This window comes from Macaca thibetana, chromosome 11, assembly GCF_024542745.1.
Source record: "Macaca thibetana thibetana isolate TM-01 chromosome 11, ASM2454274v1, whole genome shotgun sequence".
NCBI classification, from domain to species: Eukaryota; Metazoa; Chordata; class Mammalia; order Primates; family Cercopithecidae; genus Macaca; species Macaca thibetana.
In genome coordinates, this window is record NC_065588.1 from 114,456,240 (window position 1) to 114,471,853 (window position 15,614).

Below are 15,614 nucleotides of genomic sequence, written 5' to 3' on the forward strand. Positions count from 1 at the left end.
CTTACACCTTGTAACAAATTTTTGCACAACTCTCCCCACCTCCTCTCCACAAAACATCAGCGTAAAGAATGTCAAAAGAGAAATAGGAAAAAAAAAATCCAAGATCTACTATAAATTAAAAAGGAAATACAAATAGCTTTTCAACATATGAGAGAGACGATCAACATCTCCCATAATGAGAAATACCAAATAAAACTATAGTGAGAAAAGTTTTCACTGATCTGACAAAGTTCAAAAAGTATCAGTCTTCATACTTTCACAGTGGGACTATAACTTAGTACAAATGCTTTGAAGGACAAATGGGCGATATCTATGTAAATTTAAAATCCACATTGATGAGCAATTCCACTTCTAGGAATTTATTTATTTATTTTTATTTTTATTTATTTTTTTGAGATGGAGTCTTGCTCTATTGCCTAGGCTGGGGTGCAGTGGCACGATCTTGGCTCACTGCAACCTCCGCCTCCTGGGTTCAAATGATTCTCCTGCCTTGGCTTCCCGAGTAGCTGGGATTACCGATGCATGCAACCATGCCTAGCTAACTTTTGTATTTTTAGTAGAGACAGGGTTTCACCATGTTGGCCAGGTTGGTCTTGAACTCCTGACCTCGTGATCTGCCCATCTTGGCCCCCCAAAGTGTGCTGGGATTACAGGCATGAGCCACCATGCCCGGCTGGAATTTATTCTTAAGATGTTCTTACACAGGTACAAAATGCCATATACATGAGGATATTAATTGCAGTACAGTTTGTAATATCAAAAGATTGGAAACATCCTAAATGGGTTGGTTAAACAAATTATGGTCCATCTGAGAATATTATGGAGCCATTAAAAAGAATGAGGTATCTTTGCATGTAGTAATACAAAACAATATCCTAAGCATACTGTAAAGTAAAAACAAAAATCAGGGTGGAACGGTTTTAATGGTTTGCTGTCATTTGTGCAAAAAATAAAAACAATATTTACTTTTATATGCATAAAATATCTCTAGAAGAAGAGGTACAAAATAGGTGCAGTGGTTGCTAGTGAGGGGGCCTGAAATGGGAGGGAGATTTCTTTTTCATGTTCTACCTTCTCTTGTTATTTTTTGAGACAGAGTCTCGCTGTTGCCCAGGCTGGAGTGCAGGGGCACGATCTTGGCTCACTGCAACCTCCCAGGTTCAAGCGATTCTCCTGCCTCAGCCACCCGATTAGCTGGGACTACAGGTGTGAACCACCATGCCTGGCTAATACTTGTATTTTTAGTAGAAATGGGGTTTCTGCATGTTGGCCAGGCTGGTCTTGAACTTCTGGCCTCAGGTGATCTGCCCACTTCAGCCTCCTAAAGTGCTGGGATTATAGGTGTGAGCCATTGCACCCGGCTCTTCTTCTTCTTCCTTTTTATTTTGAGACAGGGTTTCATTCCCATCACCCAGGTTGAAGTGCAATGGCAGGATCTTAGCTCACGGCAACCTCTGCCTCCCAGGCTCAAGTCATTCTCCTGCTGAGCCTTCCAAGTAGCTGGGACTACAGGCGCATGCCACTGCACCTGGCTAATTTTTGCAGAGACGGGGTTTCGTCATGTCCAGGCTGGTCTTGAATGCCTAGGTTCAAGTGATCTGCCTGCCTCAGCCTCCCAAAGTGCTGGGATTACAGGTGTGAGGCACTGTGCCCAGCTCCATGTTCTACCTTCTACTATATTTTTCCTTTTGGAAATTTGTATGACCTATTCAAAATGAAGAACATACAGCTTCTTTAGCCATGCAAAATAAATAAATACATATTTGGGAAGGGGCCTCTTTAAATTCAATATTTACCGCCAGCCCTTCTACCAGTTTCTCCAGTCCCTCATTCATTCTTCCTCCCTGCCTTCCTCCCTCTTTTTCTTCTTTTTGCTTCATCTCTATATTGGCTAGATTCTGTTATTGATCAATTTTTAAAAGGAAAGCACTGGAAGGTTGCATTGCCTAAATGTGTGGGGTTTGAAGATGTCAGCTGCCTTTATAATTTAAGAACACCTTGGCTGGCTCACAATTCTTGGCTTTTATTTTATTTCCCTTAGAACTCTGCAAACATTTTTCTATTGTTTTCTGGCTTTGACTGTTCCTGAAGAGGTAGGTCTGGAGCCAGCTGGTTTATCCACCCCAAAATAAACTTTTTCAGTCTGTTTGTATGAATCTTTCTTTATTCTTGGAGTTCAGGGACTTCACCAGGACATGATTTATTGATCAACGAAGATCAGTTTCATGGTCCCCACTCTTCAGGGATCCGCTTAAATGTCACCTGCTTGAATGGCCTTCTCTTTACCTAAAACAGCAGCACCTGTCAATCTTGATGCTTGTCTAATTTATTTTTCTGCACAGCACTTACCATCAACTGGCACTATAACATATATTTATTTCTTTTCTTTTTTCTTTTTATTTTTTTTGAGACCTAGTGCCGCTCTGTTGCCCAGGCTGGAGTGCAGTGACACGATCTTGGCTCACTGTAACCTCTGTCTTCCAGTTTCAAGCGATTCTCCTGCCTCAGCCTCCTGAGTAGCTGGGATTATAGGCACCTGCCACCACGCCCAGCTAAGTTTTGTATTTTTAGTAGAGATGCGTTTCACCATGTTGGCCAGGCTGGTCTCGAATTGGTGACCTCGTGATCCTCCCACCTCGGCCTCCCAAAGCGCTGGGATTATGGGCGTGAGCCACCATGCCCAGCCTACTTATTTCTTACTCCTTCTTGTAAGTTTCTTTTTTTTTTTTTTTGAGACGGGGTCTTGCTCTGTCGCCCAGGCTGCAGTGCAGTGGCACAATCTCGGCTCACTGCAAGCTCTGCCTCCTGGGTTCACGCCATTCTCCTGCCTCAGCCTCCCAAATAGCTGGGACTACAGGCGCCTGCCAACACGCCCGGCTAATTTTTTGTATTTTTAGTAGAGACGGGGTTTCACCGTGTTAGTCAGGATGGTCTTGATCTCCTGACCTCGTGATCCGCCCGCCTCAGCCTCCCAAAGTGCTGAGATTACAGGCATGAGCCACCGTGCCTGGCCCTTTCTTGTAAGTTTCATAAGGGCAGGCACTATGTTTTTATTGTGTACTACTGTATTCTCTGTGCTTAGAATAGTACTTGACACCCAGCAGACAATCAGTAAATATTTGATGAATAGTTGGCTCATTTGATTTGATGGAATCAAATCAAAGAAAGATCAAAACATTTATTTCCAGAAAAGTTTTCTTCAAGGATATCTTTAAATATCTTCTGCTCCATGTGTTTTGTTTTCTTTTTCAGGAATAATAGGTTGGCATATATTAGATCTCCCGTGTCTTCCAAATGTATCGTTTTCTTTATACTCATCTTTATAACTTTTATTTTTTGCACTTAATTCTATTTTATTTCCTTAAGCCTATTCACCATTGAAAACATCCTAAATGGGTTGGTTTACTACACGTTTGTTGCTTATAATATGATTTTTTAAATTGTTATGTTTTTCTCTTCCATTTTTTTCTTTACCTCTACCCATTTGCTTTTTATATCCTTTTGTTGTCTGTAATCCTTAACTTTAACATAGCCCAAATTTATTCACTTTTGTCTTTTTTTTTTTTTTTTTTTTTTTTTTTTTAAAGTTTATTCACTTTTGTCGCCCGGCTAGTTTTTTTTTTTTTTTTTTTTTTTTTTTTGAGACGGAGTCTGGCTCTGTCGCCCAGGCTAGAGTGCAGTGGCCGGATCTCAGCTCACTGCAAGCTCCGCCCCCCGGGTTTACGCCATTCTCCTGCCTCAGCCTCCCGAGTAGCTGGGACTACAGGCGCCCGCCGCCTCGCCCGGCTAGTTTTTTGTATTTTTTAGTAGAGACGGGGTTTCACCGTGTTCGCCAGGATGGTCTCGATCTCCTGACCTCGTGATCCGCCCGTCTCGGCCTCCCAAAGTGCTGGGATTACAGGCTTGAGCCACCGCGCCCGGCGTCTTTTTTTTTTTTTAAAAGAGATGGTATTTTCACTCTCTTGCCCAGGTTGGAGTGCAGTGGCACAATCACAACTCATTATAACCTCAAAATCCTCCTGGGCTCACGTGATCCTCCTGCCGTAGCCTCCTGAGATGCTGGGGTTATAGGCATGAGTCACCAAACCCAGCTCCACATTTTTTTCCCTTTTATGGTAGTAATTTTTATGTCTTGGTTTTTTGTTTGTTTGTTTTTAAGATCTTTGTGTACTTCAAGGTAATAAAGATATTATTGTGTGTTTCTGGTGTTTCGTTCTGGTTGCTATTTTCCCCTAAAGAAACATGGAAATGTTGCTACATAGTTCATGTTTAAAACATGTAAGGGCTCCACAACAAAGGAGAACAAGATCAAGCCCTTTGTCCTGTTGCTTCTCTTACCACACTCCTATGGCCTACTGCTCACAAGAAGAAAAAACTTACTTGTCACCTAGCCAAGGTGTTCTTCAATTATAAAGGCAGACATTTTAAAGCTTTACAAATTGAGACAATACAACTCTTCTGAGTTTTTCTTAAAAACGAACAAACAAAACTGCTACACAATAAAAGTCAGCCATTCTAGAGATGGAAGAAACAGAAAGGGTTGAAAAACATACATGCAAAAAAAGGATTAAAGAAATCTGGACTATTGTGTGCCAAATAAAACATTCCTATTGTAAAAGATTTCCACATACTACACTGATATTGATGCAACACACTGCCTATGTATAAAGTCCACAGTAAAATATTACATGAAAAGAGATGCTTGGTGACAGTTAAATCAAATAAATGTGGTTAACGTGATACCCTTATCACTAACATGTCATAATACTATGTAAATGTCTACTCTATATAGTTATCATATACCTTCACTGCCTGAGGATTTGGCAACAAGCTAACTGAAAATCCCAGAGTTGGTGTTTGAACCACCGGCCAGCTCTGTCCTGAGACCACGGGATTAATATTTATGCAGACGTTAGGCCCAGGAACATCGCAATGATGACTAGAGCAAGGAGGAGAAATATTATTTGTTATAAGGTAAAATAGGAACAAGGAGGGAGGGGAAAAAATGGAAAAGACAGGGGAAAAACTATCCACAGGGAATACATAGCACATACGTTGCAATAATCTTGCTATTTCTATGCCTAGCTACTTATCTCTGGATAAATGACAAGGCAGCACGTTCTAAACCACTTTGTCATGATGGGCTGCCACAGCAATGATTTATTATATTCCACTATAACATGACTTTAAATCCCCCTCCTCAAATATAAATTTGAAAAATTACCCTTAATAGTTCCGCTGATGTTGGCCTTTCCTGAGGTATTTTCTGCAAGCAGTAATCAACAAATCTCCTAAAGGAGTCTGTCCTGTGTGTGCAAATACACAAAAGAAAATAAACTCAGGGTCTGTAGAGCACACTGATTACTTAAAACAATTTCATTCAAGAGAAAATTTTGCATTTAAGGAGATTTTAAAAAATAAATGCTTTAGAATATCAGGAGAACTGGAGCATTTTCAAGTTATGATATCTAAAATTAATTCTTTTGGATAATGAGTAAGGACAAGTTTCAAGTCAGTCAACATACAAATACATCTTAGTATACAAGGAAGGTCAAATCATAATATATATCAGAAAACAAAAATACTACATTTATATAAAATAGTTTTATGTACATTTTTCTCTCCAAAGACAACAATTCTTATAGTCTCAACTCTATATTCTTAATTACCAATTGCTAATTCCTCTATCACCCACAATCTATAACAAAGTAGTAAAATTTGAAGCATGAGTGATGCAGCACCTAGGAGTAGGCTTCCTGAATAAAAACACTTCCAATCTTAATAGTTCCATTTTATCCACTCTTCTTTAATATTGCCCCTTTTAAAATAACTCTTGTGGCCCAAATAGTTATAAAAATATCATACTTTTCAGCAAGGCACAATGTATCTGAACAGATAATGCATGTTCTGTCTCAACACATTTAAGTGTACATGTAGTTTAAAAAAACAAAAGACAACTGGAGAAATAATGACATCATAGAGGACCCCTTATCTCTGCTGAGAAGTGATATCAGCTGAGATGATCAATACAAGACCATCACGGCCTGGGACAGTAGACTTGTTAGGAGGGTAGCAGGGCATGTTCCCTGCAGGATTTCGGTTACTAGACACACTAAGAACACAGTGCAAGCCATGATGAAGGCAAAAATAAGTAAATCTATGCGAGTGTTCATGTGTAGACAGTTGATGCTTGTGAGGCATCAGTGTCACCTATAACAACACACAGTGAAGGAAAGAAATGCTTTCTAGGTCAGATATTTAAAATGTAAGGTAATAAAAATGCCAAATACATATGGTGATTTTCTTAGAGATTTAAAATGATAGCAGAGTCTTACCATTCATTAGACTGTAACGTTGGGGAGTCATTCTGAGCAATGTGATATAAGGCACTCATTGCATTCATGTTGAAAAGGGGGGGCTTCCGTTCCGCTGGAAGAGGAAAGAAACACGATAAAGTAGTTCTTGAAGGAAATCCGGCAGACAGAGAAATAAGAAATGATAAGCAAAGCTTTGCTGCTAAATCAATAGCTCATTACTGTCATCATGCCACATAATCCACTTATTTTAATCTCTAAGGTTGGCCCAAGATAGCCATTCAGAAGCTGCTGGACATGAAATGTACATTGGCAAAGCTCCTAACAGAACCCATTTCAAAAGAGTGAAAGAAAAGTTTCTTTTTTTTTTTTCACATATCTTGAAAAAATTGGCTTTTGCATATTTTCCCACAATAGGTGTGAAGATTTTTGTATGTGCGTTTTAGCTCAAAAATATGTATTCTCTCCTTGAAGTCTGGGTATTTGGTAAAAAAGAAAAAGAAAAAATTCATATTCACTTAAAAAATTCAGAAAGTAAAGAAACATTGAATAAGGAAAAAAGATTACTATAAAATGCAACTTTTTTTTTTTTTTTTTTTTTTTTTTGAGACGGAGTCTGGCTCTGTCGCCCAGGCTGGAGTGCAGTGGCTAGATCTCAGCTCACTGCAAGCTCTGCCTCCCGGGTTTATGCCACTCTCCTGCCTCAGCTTCCCAAGTAGCTGGGACTACAGGCGCCCGCCACCGCGCCCGGCTAATTTTTTGTATTTTTAGTAGAGGTGGGGTTTCACCGTGTTAGCCAGGATGGTCTCGATCTCCTGACTTCGTGATCCGCCCGTCTCGGCCTCCCAAAGTGCTGGGATTATAGGCTTGAGCCACCGCGCCTGGCCTTTTTTTTTTTTTTTTTTTTTTTTTTGAGATGGAGTCTCGTTCTGTTGCCCAGGCTGGAGTGCAGTGGCCAGATCTCAGCTCACTGCAAGCTCCGCCTCCCGGGTTTATGCCATTCTCCTGCCTCAGCCTCCCGAGTAGTTGGGACTACAGGTGCCTGCCACCTCGCCCAGCTAGTTTTTATTATTTTTTTAGTAGAGACGGGGTTTCACCATGTTAGCCAGGATGGTCTCGATCTCCTGACCTCGTGATCTGCCCGTCTCGGCCTCCCAAAGTGCTGGGATTACAGGCTTGAGCCACCGCGCACGGCCTAATTTTTGTATTTTTAGTAGAGACAGGGTTTCACCATATTGGTCAGGCTGGTCTCGAATTCCTGACCTCGTGATCCACCTGCCTTGGCCCCCCAAAGTCCTGGGATTACAGGCGTAAGCCACTGTGCCCAGCCCCAAAATGAAACATCTTAAACATCACAAACAGAGTGGCTGGGCGAGGCAGGCAGATCACGAGGTCAGGAGATTGAGACTATCCTGGCTAACACAGTGAAACCCCATCTCTACAAAAAATAAACAAATAAAAATAAAAAAAAATTAGCTGGACGTGGTGGCAGGTGCCTGTAGTCCCAGCTACTCGGGAGGCTGAGGCAGGAGAATGAAGTGAACCCGGGAGGTGGAGCTTGCAGTGAGCCAAGATCACACCACTGCGTTCCAGCCTGGGCGACAGAGCGAGACTCCGTCTCAGAAAATAAATAAATAAATAAATAAAATTACTAACAGAGCAGGGGAGATAAGCCAATTCTATTCAGTAAATACTGTTTGACTTCTCATTCAGGCCAAATAATTGCTAAGGGTGACGGTAGAGAGAGAAATGGAAAGCAGGAAGAAGAGTATAAATTATAAATAAAGTCTGGTCCATCCCACTCTAAAGAGAAATTCAGTGAGTCAGGCATTTATTTTTTAATTATTTCCTTTTTGAGATGAGGACTTGCTCTGTTGCCCAGGCTGGAGTGTAGTGGCACAATCATGGCTCACTATAGGATTGACCTTCCAGGCTCATGAGATCCTCAACCTCTTGAGTAGCTGAGACTACATGTGTGTGCCACCACGCTGGGCTAATTTAAACAATTTTTTTTTTTTTTTTTTTTGGTATAGCAGTTGGGCGCATTGAATCACACCTGTAATCCCAATACTTTGGGAGGCCGAGGCGGGCAGACCACCTGAGGCCAGGAGTTCGAGACCAGCCTGGGCAATATAGTGAAACTTGTCTCTACTAAAAATACAAAATTAACCAGGCATGTTGGCACAAGCCTGTAATCCCAGCTACTTGGGAGGTTGATGCAGGAGAATCGCTTAAACCCAGGAGGTGGAGGTTGCAGTGGGCTGAGATCGCACCCCTGCACTCCAGCCTGGGCAACAGAGTGAGACCCCGTCTTAAACCAGACTGGTATTGAACTCCTGGGCTCAAGCTATCCTCCTGCCTCAGCCTTCCACAGTGCTGGGATTACAGGCATGATGCACTGCATCTGGCCAGGTATTTCTTGGTAGAGGATTTACTCCTCCCCAGCCCACCATGATCTCTTTATTGGAACTCCTCCAACTCTCCCTTGGCATACTGGTCATTTGGCATGTGTTCACCTATTACATCTACATCATCATACAAATCTTTTCTCTCAAAAGAAATCATATGCTCTAAGAGCACAAGATCTTATAACCTGAATATTCTTTTTCTTTTACTTATTCCCCCAGAATTTGTAATAAAATGCGATTCACACATTAGGGATTCCATTTGTGGATCAAAGGAAAGAAACAAGTCTCTAGTTCTAAGTACAGTCAATTTTATGCTATTTATTAGTTGTTATGGAATAAAAGATAAACCACTACCAGGCCGGGCGCAGAGGCTCACACCTGTAATCCCAGCACTTTGGGAGGCCAAAGCAGATGGATCACGAGGTCAGGAGATTGAGACCATCCTGGCTAACATAGTGAAACCCTGTCTTTACTAAAAAAATACACACACACACACACACACACACACAAATTAGCCGGGCATGGTGGCGGGCCCCTGTAGTCCCAGCTACTTGGGAGGCTGAGGCAAGAGAATGGCATGAACCTGGGAGGTGGAAGTTGCAGCAAGCTGAGATCGTGCCACTGCACTCTAGTCTGGGCAACAGAGAGAGACTCCATTTCAAGAAACAGAAGAAGAAAGAAGAAGAAAGAAGAAGAAGAAGAAAGAAGAAGAAGGAGAAGAAGAAGAAGAAGGAGAAGAGGAGGAGGAAAGAAGAAAGAAGAATCACTATCTCTTACTACTGTGCTTACCCTAATGGATTTTTTATATAGTCCCACTTTCTAATTCATAATCTGATCTCTAGTTTCATCAGAGCACCTTAGTTTTTAGGTAAAGGCTCTTCTATTAACCACTTCTAAAATGACAAATTGGGCTTATTCTATGCAGTTCAAAAAACAGAACAAGGCTAAGAAGTGAAGTTACAGAAAAGACATTTTCACTCACAGAAGGAAAAATTTGTGCACAGCCAGAGTAGTTAAAAAACAAAACAAGAAACCAGAATGGACAAGGTTGAAAAGTAGTAAACTTTGAGTCATTTGTAGCACTTAAGCAGATGACAACTATACCTATTCATTTGTTATATTTTGGAGGGGCATCTTATAGTCTTGACTAAGTGATTTCTGCACCTCTGAAATATAGTAGTCTAGGCCGGGCAAGGTGGTTTATGCCTATAATCCCAGAACTTTGGAGACCAAGCGGGCAGATCACCTGAGGTCAGGAGTTCGAGACCAGCCTGGCCCACAGGGTGAAACCTTGTCTCTACTAAAAATACAAAAGCCAGGAGTGGTGGCGTGCACCTGTAATCCCAGCTACTTGGGAGGCTGAGGCAGGAGAATTGCTTGAACCCGGAAGGCGGAGGTTGCAGTGAGCTGAGATCACGCCACTGCACTCCAGCCTGGGTGATGGAGTGAGGCTCTGTTTCAAAAATAAATTTAAAAAATTGAAATATAGTAGTCTCTCTCTCTCTCTCTCTCTCTCTATATATATATATATATCTAGACAGTTAACTTAATGTGTATATATATGTATTTTATGTGTATATATATATTTTGTGTGTGTGTGTGTGTGTGTGTGTGTGTATTTGAGACAGAGTCTCACTCTGTCATCAGGCTGGAGTGCAGCCTGCCTCAGCCTCCTGAATAGCTGGGACTACAGGTGCATGCCACCATGCCCGGCTAATTTTTTGTATTTTTAGTAGAGATGGGGTTTCACCATATTAGCCAGGATGGTCTCGATCTCCTGACCTCGTGATCTGCCCGCCTCAGCCTCCCAAGTATTTTTTATTGACCTCTCAATAGGATACTTTATACTTATCAAACAGATACTGGTATTACAGTGATATGAACTGTTAACAAGTGGAAATTTGAAAGTTGCTGTGTGGACAAATGGATTTCTATCTGTTTCAAATGCAAAAGATAAAAAAAAATCTGGTTTGGGTTTATTTTTCAGGGGGCAGATTTTAGAAAGTTTGTAGAGCTTGGATTTCTCGCAACTTCAAGTACAGTCATCCCTCGGTATCTGTGGGGGACTGGTTCCCATTCCCCCCTGCATATGCCAAAATCCATGGATCTCAACTTTCTTACATAAAATGGCATAGTATTTGCATGTAACCTGCATACATACTTCTGTCTGTATACTTTAAATCATCTCTAGATTACTTATGATATCTAGTATAACGTAAATTCTATGTAAATAGTTATACCACATTGTTTAGAAAACAATGAGAAGAAAAAGTCTATGCATGTTCAGACTTGTACAGACATTTTCTTGTCATTCTTTCCTAAACAACTTCCTATATAGACTCAACCCTCCTTTTTTTTTTTTCCTGTATATTTCTGATCTGTGGCTGATTGAATTTATGCATGTGGAACCCATAGATTGGGAGGACCAACCGTATTTAAAACCACGTGGCAGCCTGGCCAACATGGTGAAACCCCGTCTCTACTAAAAATACAAAATTAGCCAGACATGGTGGCTTGTGCCTGTAGTCCCAGCTACTTGGGAGGCTGAGGCAGGAGAATCACTTGAACCTGGGAGATGAAGGTTGCAGTGAGCCAAGATCACGCCACTGCACTCCAGCCTGGGTGGCAGAGTGAGACCTTGTCTCATAAATAAATAAAACCACGTGGAACTAGGAACTCATCATGTAACCATTAATGGCTTCCCATCATTTTAGGACAAAGTCCGAATCCTTAAACATTTGTGACAAGAAAACGTTTAGTCTCTTGGACTTCGTTATCATAGGTCTGGCTACCTCCAGAGCCCGATTCTGAGAAGTACCCAATTTTTCCCTCTCTCATGCTTTACATGTGCTTCACTCAAAGAACCAAGCTTGGTGTTTTTCACAAACGCTGTTTTCTTGATCTGGACACCCCTTTCCCTTTTGCTCCCTAAACTTTATCTGGGTAAATCTTTTTGTGTATTGTGTGTATGCGTCAGGGTCTTGCTCTGTTGCCCAGGCTAGAGTGCAGTGGCACGATCAGCTCACTAACCTCAAACTCCTGGGATCAAGAGATTCTCCTCCCTTAGCCTCCCAAAGTGCTGGTATTACAGGCTAATTCTCGACAATCCTTTCAGGTTTCATCTCAAATATAATTTCATTTCTACATGAATTTAATAAGTATGTATTCAGGGTTTATTATAGGTTTATAATCACTTCCTCAGGGAAGCCTTCCCTGACCTCTCAGACTAGGTCTCCTATTAGATTTTGTCATTGCAAATTATATTTTTTCCTTTCTTCCACATATCACAGCCCTAATTATTTGTGTAATTTTTTTGAGACAGACTCTTACTCTGTCACTCAGGCTGGAGGGAGTGCATCTCTCGGCTCACTGCAGCCTTGACCTCCTGGGCTCACGTGATGCTCCCACTTCTGCCTCCTGAGTAGCTGGGATTATAGGCATGTGCCGTCAAGTCCAGCTAATTTTTTTGCCTTATTTTTGTAGAGATGGGGTTTTGCCATGTTGCCTAGGCTGGTCTCAAACTCCTGGGCTGAAGCGATCTGCCCACCCCAACCTCCCAAAGTGCTGGGATTATAGGCTTGAGCCACCATGCCTGGCCTATTTGCACAATTATTTTCTTCCTTCCTTCCTTTCTTCCTACCTCCATCCCTCCCCCTCCTTCCCTCCTTCCTTTCCTCCTTCTCTCTCTCTCATTCAAGCCATCCTTCTACCTCATCCTCCCTAGTAGCTGAGACTACAGGCACACGTCACCAAGCTTGGTGAATTTTTTTAAGGTTTTTGTAGACATGAGGTCTCATTATATTGCCCAAGCTTGTCTCAAACTCCCGGGCTCAGGTGATCCTCCCACCTCCTAAAGTGCTGGGATTAGAGGCATGAGCCATTGTGCTTAGCCTAATTCTTTATTTAATGTGTGTCTTCTTTGCTAAACTTCATGAGGGTAGGAGCAACGTCTATTATGTTCATCTCTGCATTCTCAGTGCTGAGAACAGTATCTGGTACACAGCAGGTAGCCCCAAATACTTTTAAATAAATAAATGAAGGTGAGGCAAATTAAAGCACACAATAAACTCTGTCAACAAAGAATCTTTATTCAGCAAGTAATTACAAAAATGACTGAGAAGACACTGAGTCTCGGGGCTCATGAAAGATACTATGTGATGGCTTCATTCACTATTAGAAGGACTGGAACCCACCCACTTACTGGCAAAAGGTTAAAAAAAAAAACAAAACTCAGCTTCTCAGAACATTGAGTTGCATAGGAGAAACAGTGAAACAGCAGGGAAAGGAGACTGAAGCAAGAGAAAACCAAATTTGAAAAGAAAAGGATGAAAGAACAAAAACAAAAACAAAAAAAACCACAACTCAGTTCAATAAAAGGCAGCACCTTGGATTTGAAGCAGGAATGAGAGGGCCTATAAGTAGCAAGCATTCTGCCCAGGAACAAGCAGAAAAGATGGCTGACCATGTGATGGTAGAAGAAATAATTCTAATAGAGAAGAACATGACTAAAGGTACTCTAACCATAGAACAGCTCCATAGTCTGGGGAGCATTCTCTGAGTATTAGCTTCAAGTGATCGCATCTATATTCAAGTCTTTGCTAGATGTAACAAATAAATCCTCTGAGCAGTGGTGACAAGGCTCACTGCTGAGCCAGAATACTACAGAGTTAAGGGCTGGCAAACTATGGTCCATGGGCCAAATTCAGCTATCAGCCTGCTTTTGTAAGTTTACTGGAACACAGCCATGTCTGTTCACTAATGTTTGTCTATGACTGCTTTCATGCTCCAACGACAAAGTTGAGTAGTTATGATAGACATTGAATAGCCTCCAAAGCCTAAAATGCTTATTATATGTTCCCTCACAGAAAGTTTTTCAATACTTATTGTAGAATATAGTTTTCTTTTTCTTTTTTTTTTTTTTTGAGACAGAGTCTCGCTCTGTCGCCAAGACTGGAGTGAAGAGGCGTGATCTGGGCTCACTGCAACCTCTGACTCCCAGGTTCAAGAGATTCTGCTGCCTCAGCCTCCTGAGTAGCAGGGATTACAGGTGCCTGCCACCATGCCTGACTAATTTTTGCATTTTTAGTAGAGAAGGGGTTTCTCCATGTTGGCCAGGCGGCTGGTCTCAAACTCCTCACCTCAGGTGAACCGCCTGCCTCAGCCTCCCAAAGTGCTGGCATTACAGGGGAGAGCCACTGTGCCTGGCCAAATACAGTAGTTTGAATAGAGCTTCTTCTACACACACAGCAGAATAGGTATTGGGAGTGCTTCTGAAGTCACCTTGTGATATGAAATACATACATATATATATATATATATATATATATTTATTTATTTATTTATTTATTTTTGAGACGGAGTCTGGCTTTCTCACCCGGGCTGGAGTGCAGTGGTGCGATCTCAGCTCACTGCAAGCTCCGCCTCCTGGGTTCACGCCATTCTCCTGCCTCAGCCTCCCAAGTAGCTGGGACTACAGGCACAAGCCACCACGCCCGGCTAATTTTTTTGTATTTTTAATAGAGACTGGGTTTCACCATGTTAGCCAGGATGGTCTTGATCTCCTGACCTCATGATCTGCCCGCCTCTGCCTCCTAAAGTGCTGGGATTACAGGTGTGAGCCAACGCGCCCAGTGGAATACATACATTTTAAATGAAAGGAAAAAGGTAGAAGCATAAAAATGCTAAGCTAGCTACATTAAAAGAAAAAAACAGTAGTTTCCCTTTAACTGAGAGACAATGATCAAGTTTTTGTGTATGATCAATCTGTTACGTAAGATCAAGGTTCAGGAAGGTCAGTTCAATCAAGTTTCTGGATACCGCTCTGCTTGGTAAAGATTAAACTAAATTAGAGTGCCTACATGTATGTTTATTGCAGCCCAATTTACAATCGGAAAGATATGGAATGAACCTAAGTGTCCACTGACCAATGAGTAAATAAAGAAAATGTGGTGGCCAGGCGTGGTGGCTCACGCCTATAATCCCAGCACTTTGAGAGGCCAAGACGGGAGGATCATGAGGTCAAGAGATCGAGATCATCCTTGCCAACAGGGTGAAACCCCGTCTCTACTAAAAATAAAAAAATTAGCTGGGTGTGGTGGCACGTGCCTGTAGTCCCAGCTACTCGGGAGGCTGAGGCAGGAGAATTGCTTGAACCCGGGAGGCGGCGGTTGCAGTGAGCTGAGATCACGCCACTGTACTCCAGCCTGGTGACAGAGCGAGACTCCCTCTCGGCGGGGGTGGGGTGGGGGGGGGAACAAACAGAACGAACTAAAGGAAGGAAGGAAGGAAGGAAGGAAGGAAGGAAGGAAGGAAGGAAGGAAGGAAGGAAGGAAGGAAGGAAGGAAGGAAGGAAGGAAGGAAGGAAATGTGGTATATATGCACCATGGAGTACTACTCAGACAGAAAAAGTAATGAAAAATGCCTTTCGCAGTAACTTGAATGGAGCTGGAGGCAATTATTCTAAGAGAAGTAACTCAGGATTGGAAAACCAAACATAATTTATGTTCTCACTTATAAGTGGGTGCTAAGCTATGAATACGCAAAGGCATACAGAGTAATAGACTTTGGAGACTCAGAAGAGGAAGGGTAGGAGCGGGTGTGGGATAAAAGACTACATTTTGGGTACAATGTACAATACTCAGGTGACAAGTACACTAAAATCTCAGAATTCACCACTATATAATTCATCCATGTAACCAAAAAACACCTGTACTACAAAAGCTATTGAAATAAAAAAATTTAAAAAACAAAATAAAATAAATCAGAGTGTCTATTGGGCTTAATTTTACTAAGGAAAATCAAAGAGTACGCCTATCTTTAGACAAACACTACCTGAAAAAGCATAAGGGTTCTTTTCTTTTTCTTTCTTTTTTTTTGAGACAGAGTCTTGCTC

General features: G+C 41.8%; 2 protein-coding genes across 7 annotated transcripts in view; one reads left to right on the forward strand and one right to left on the reverse strand.

Moving 5' to 3' along the window:
* SUDS3 (SDS3 homolog, SIN3A corepressor complex component) overlaps positions 1 to 15,614 on the forward strand; it is a 1,028,644-nt gene that overhangs the window by 814,852 nt on the left and 198,178 nt on the right. The window lies entirely within an intron of this gene.
* Positions 1 to 15,614, reverse strand: part of TAOK3 (TAO kinase 3) — a 230,835-nt gene that overhangs the window by 62,947 nt on the left and 152,274 nt on the right. For all 6 annotated transcript variants that reach the window (XM_050747905.1, XM_050747901.1, XM_050747900.1 and 3 more), the window contains 2 exons: positions 6,336 to 6,429; positions 5,225 to 5,306 (listed from right to left, as the gene is read on the reverse strand). In XM_050747905.1, coding sequence (XP_050603862.1) covers positions 5,225 to 5,306; positions 6,336 to 6,429 — 176 coding nt within the window. The remainder of the gene's footprint in view (positions 1 to 5,224; positions 5,307 to 6,335; positions 6,430 to 15,614) is intronic.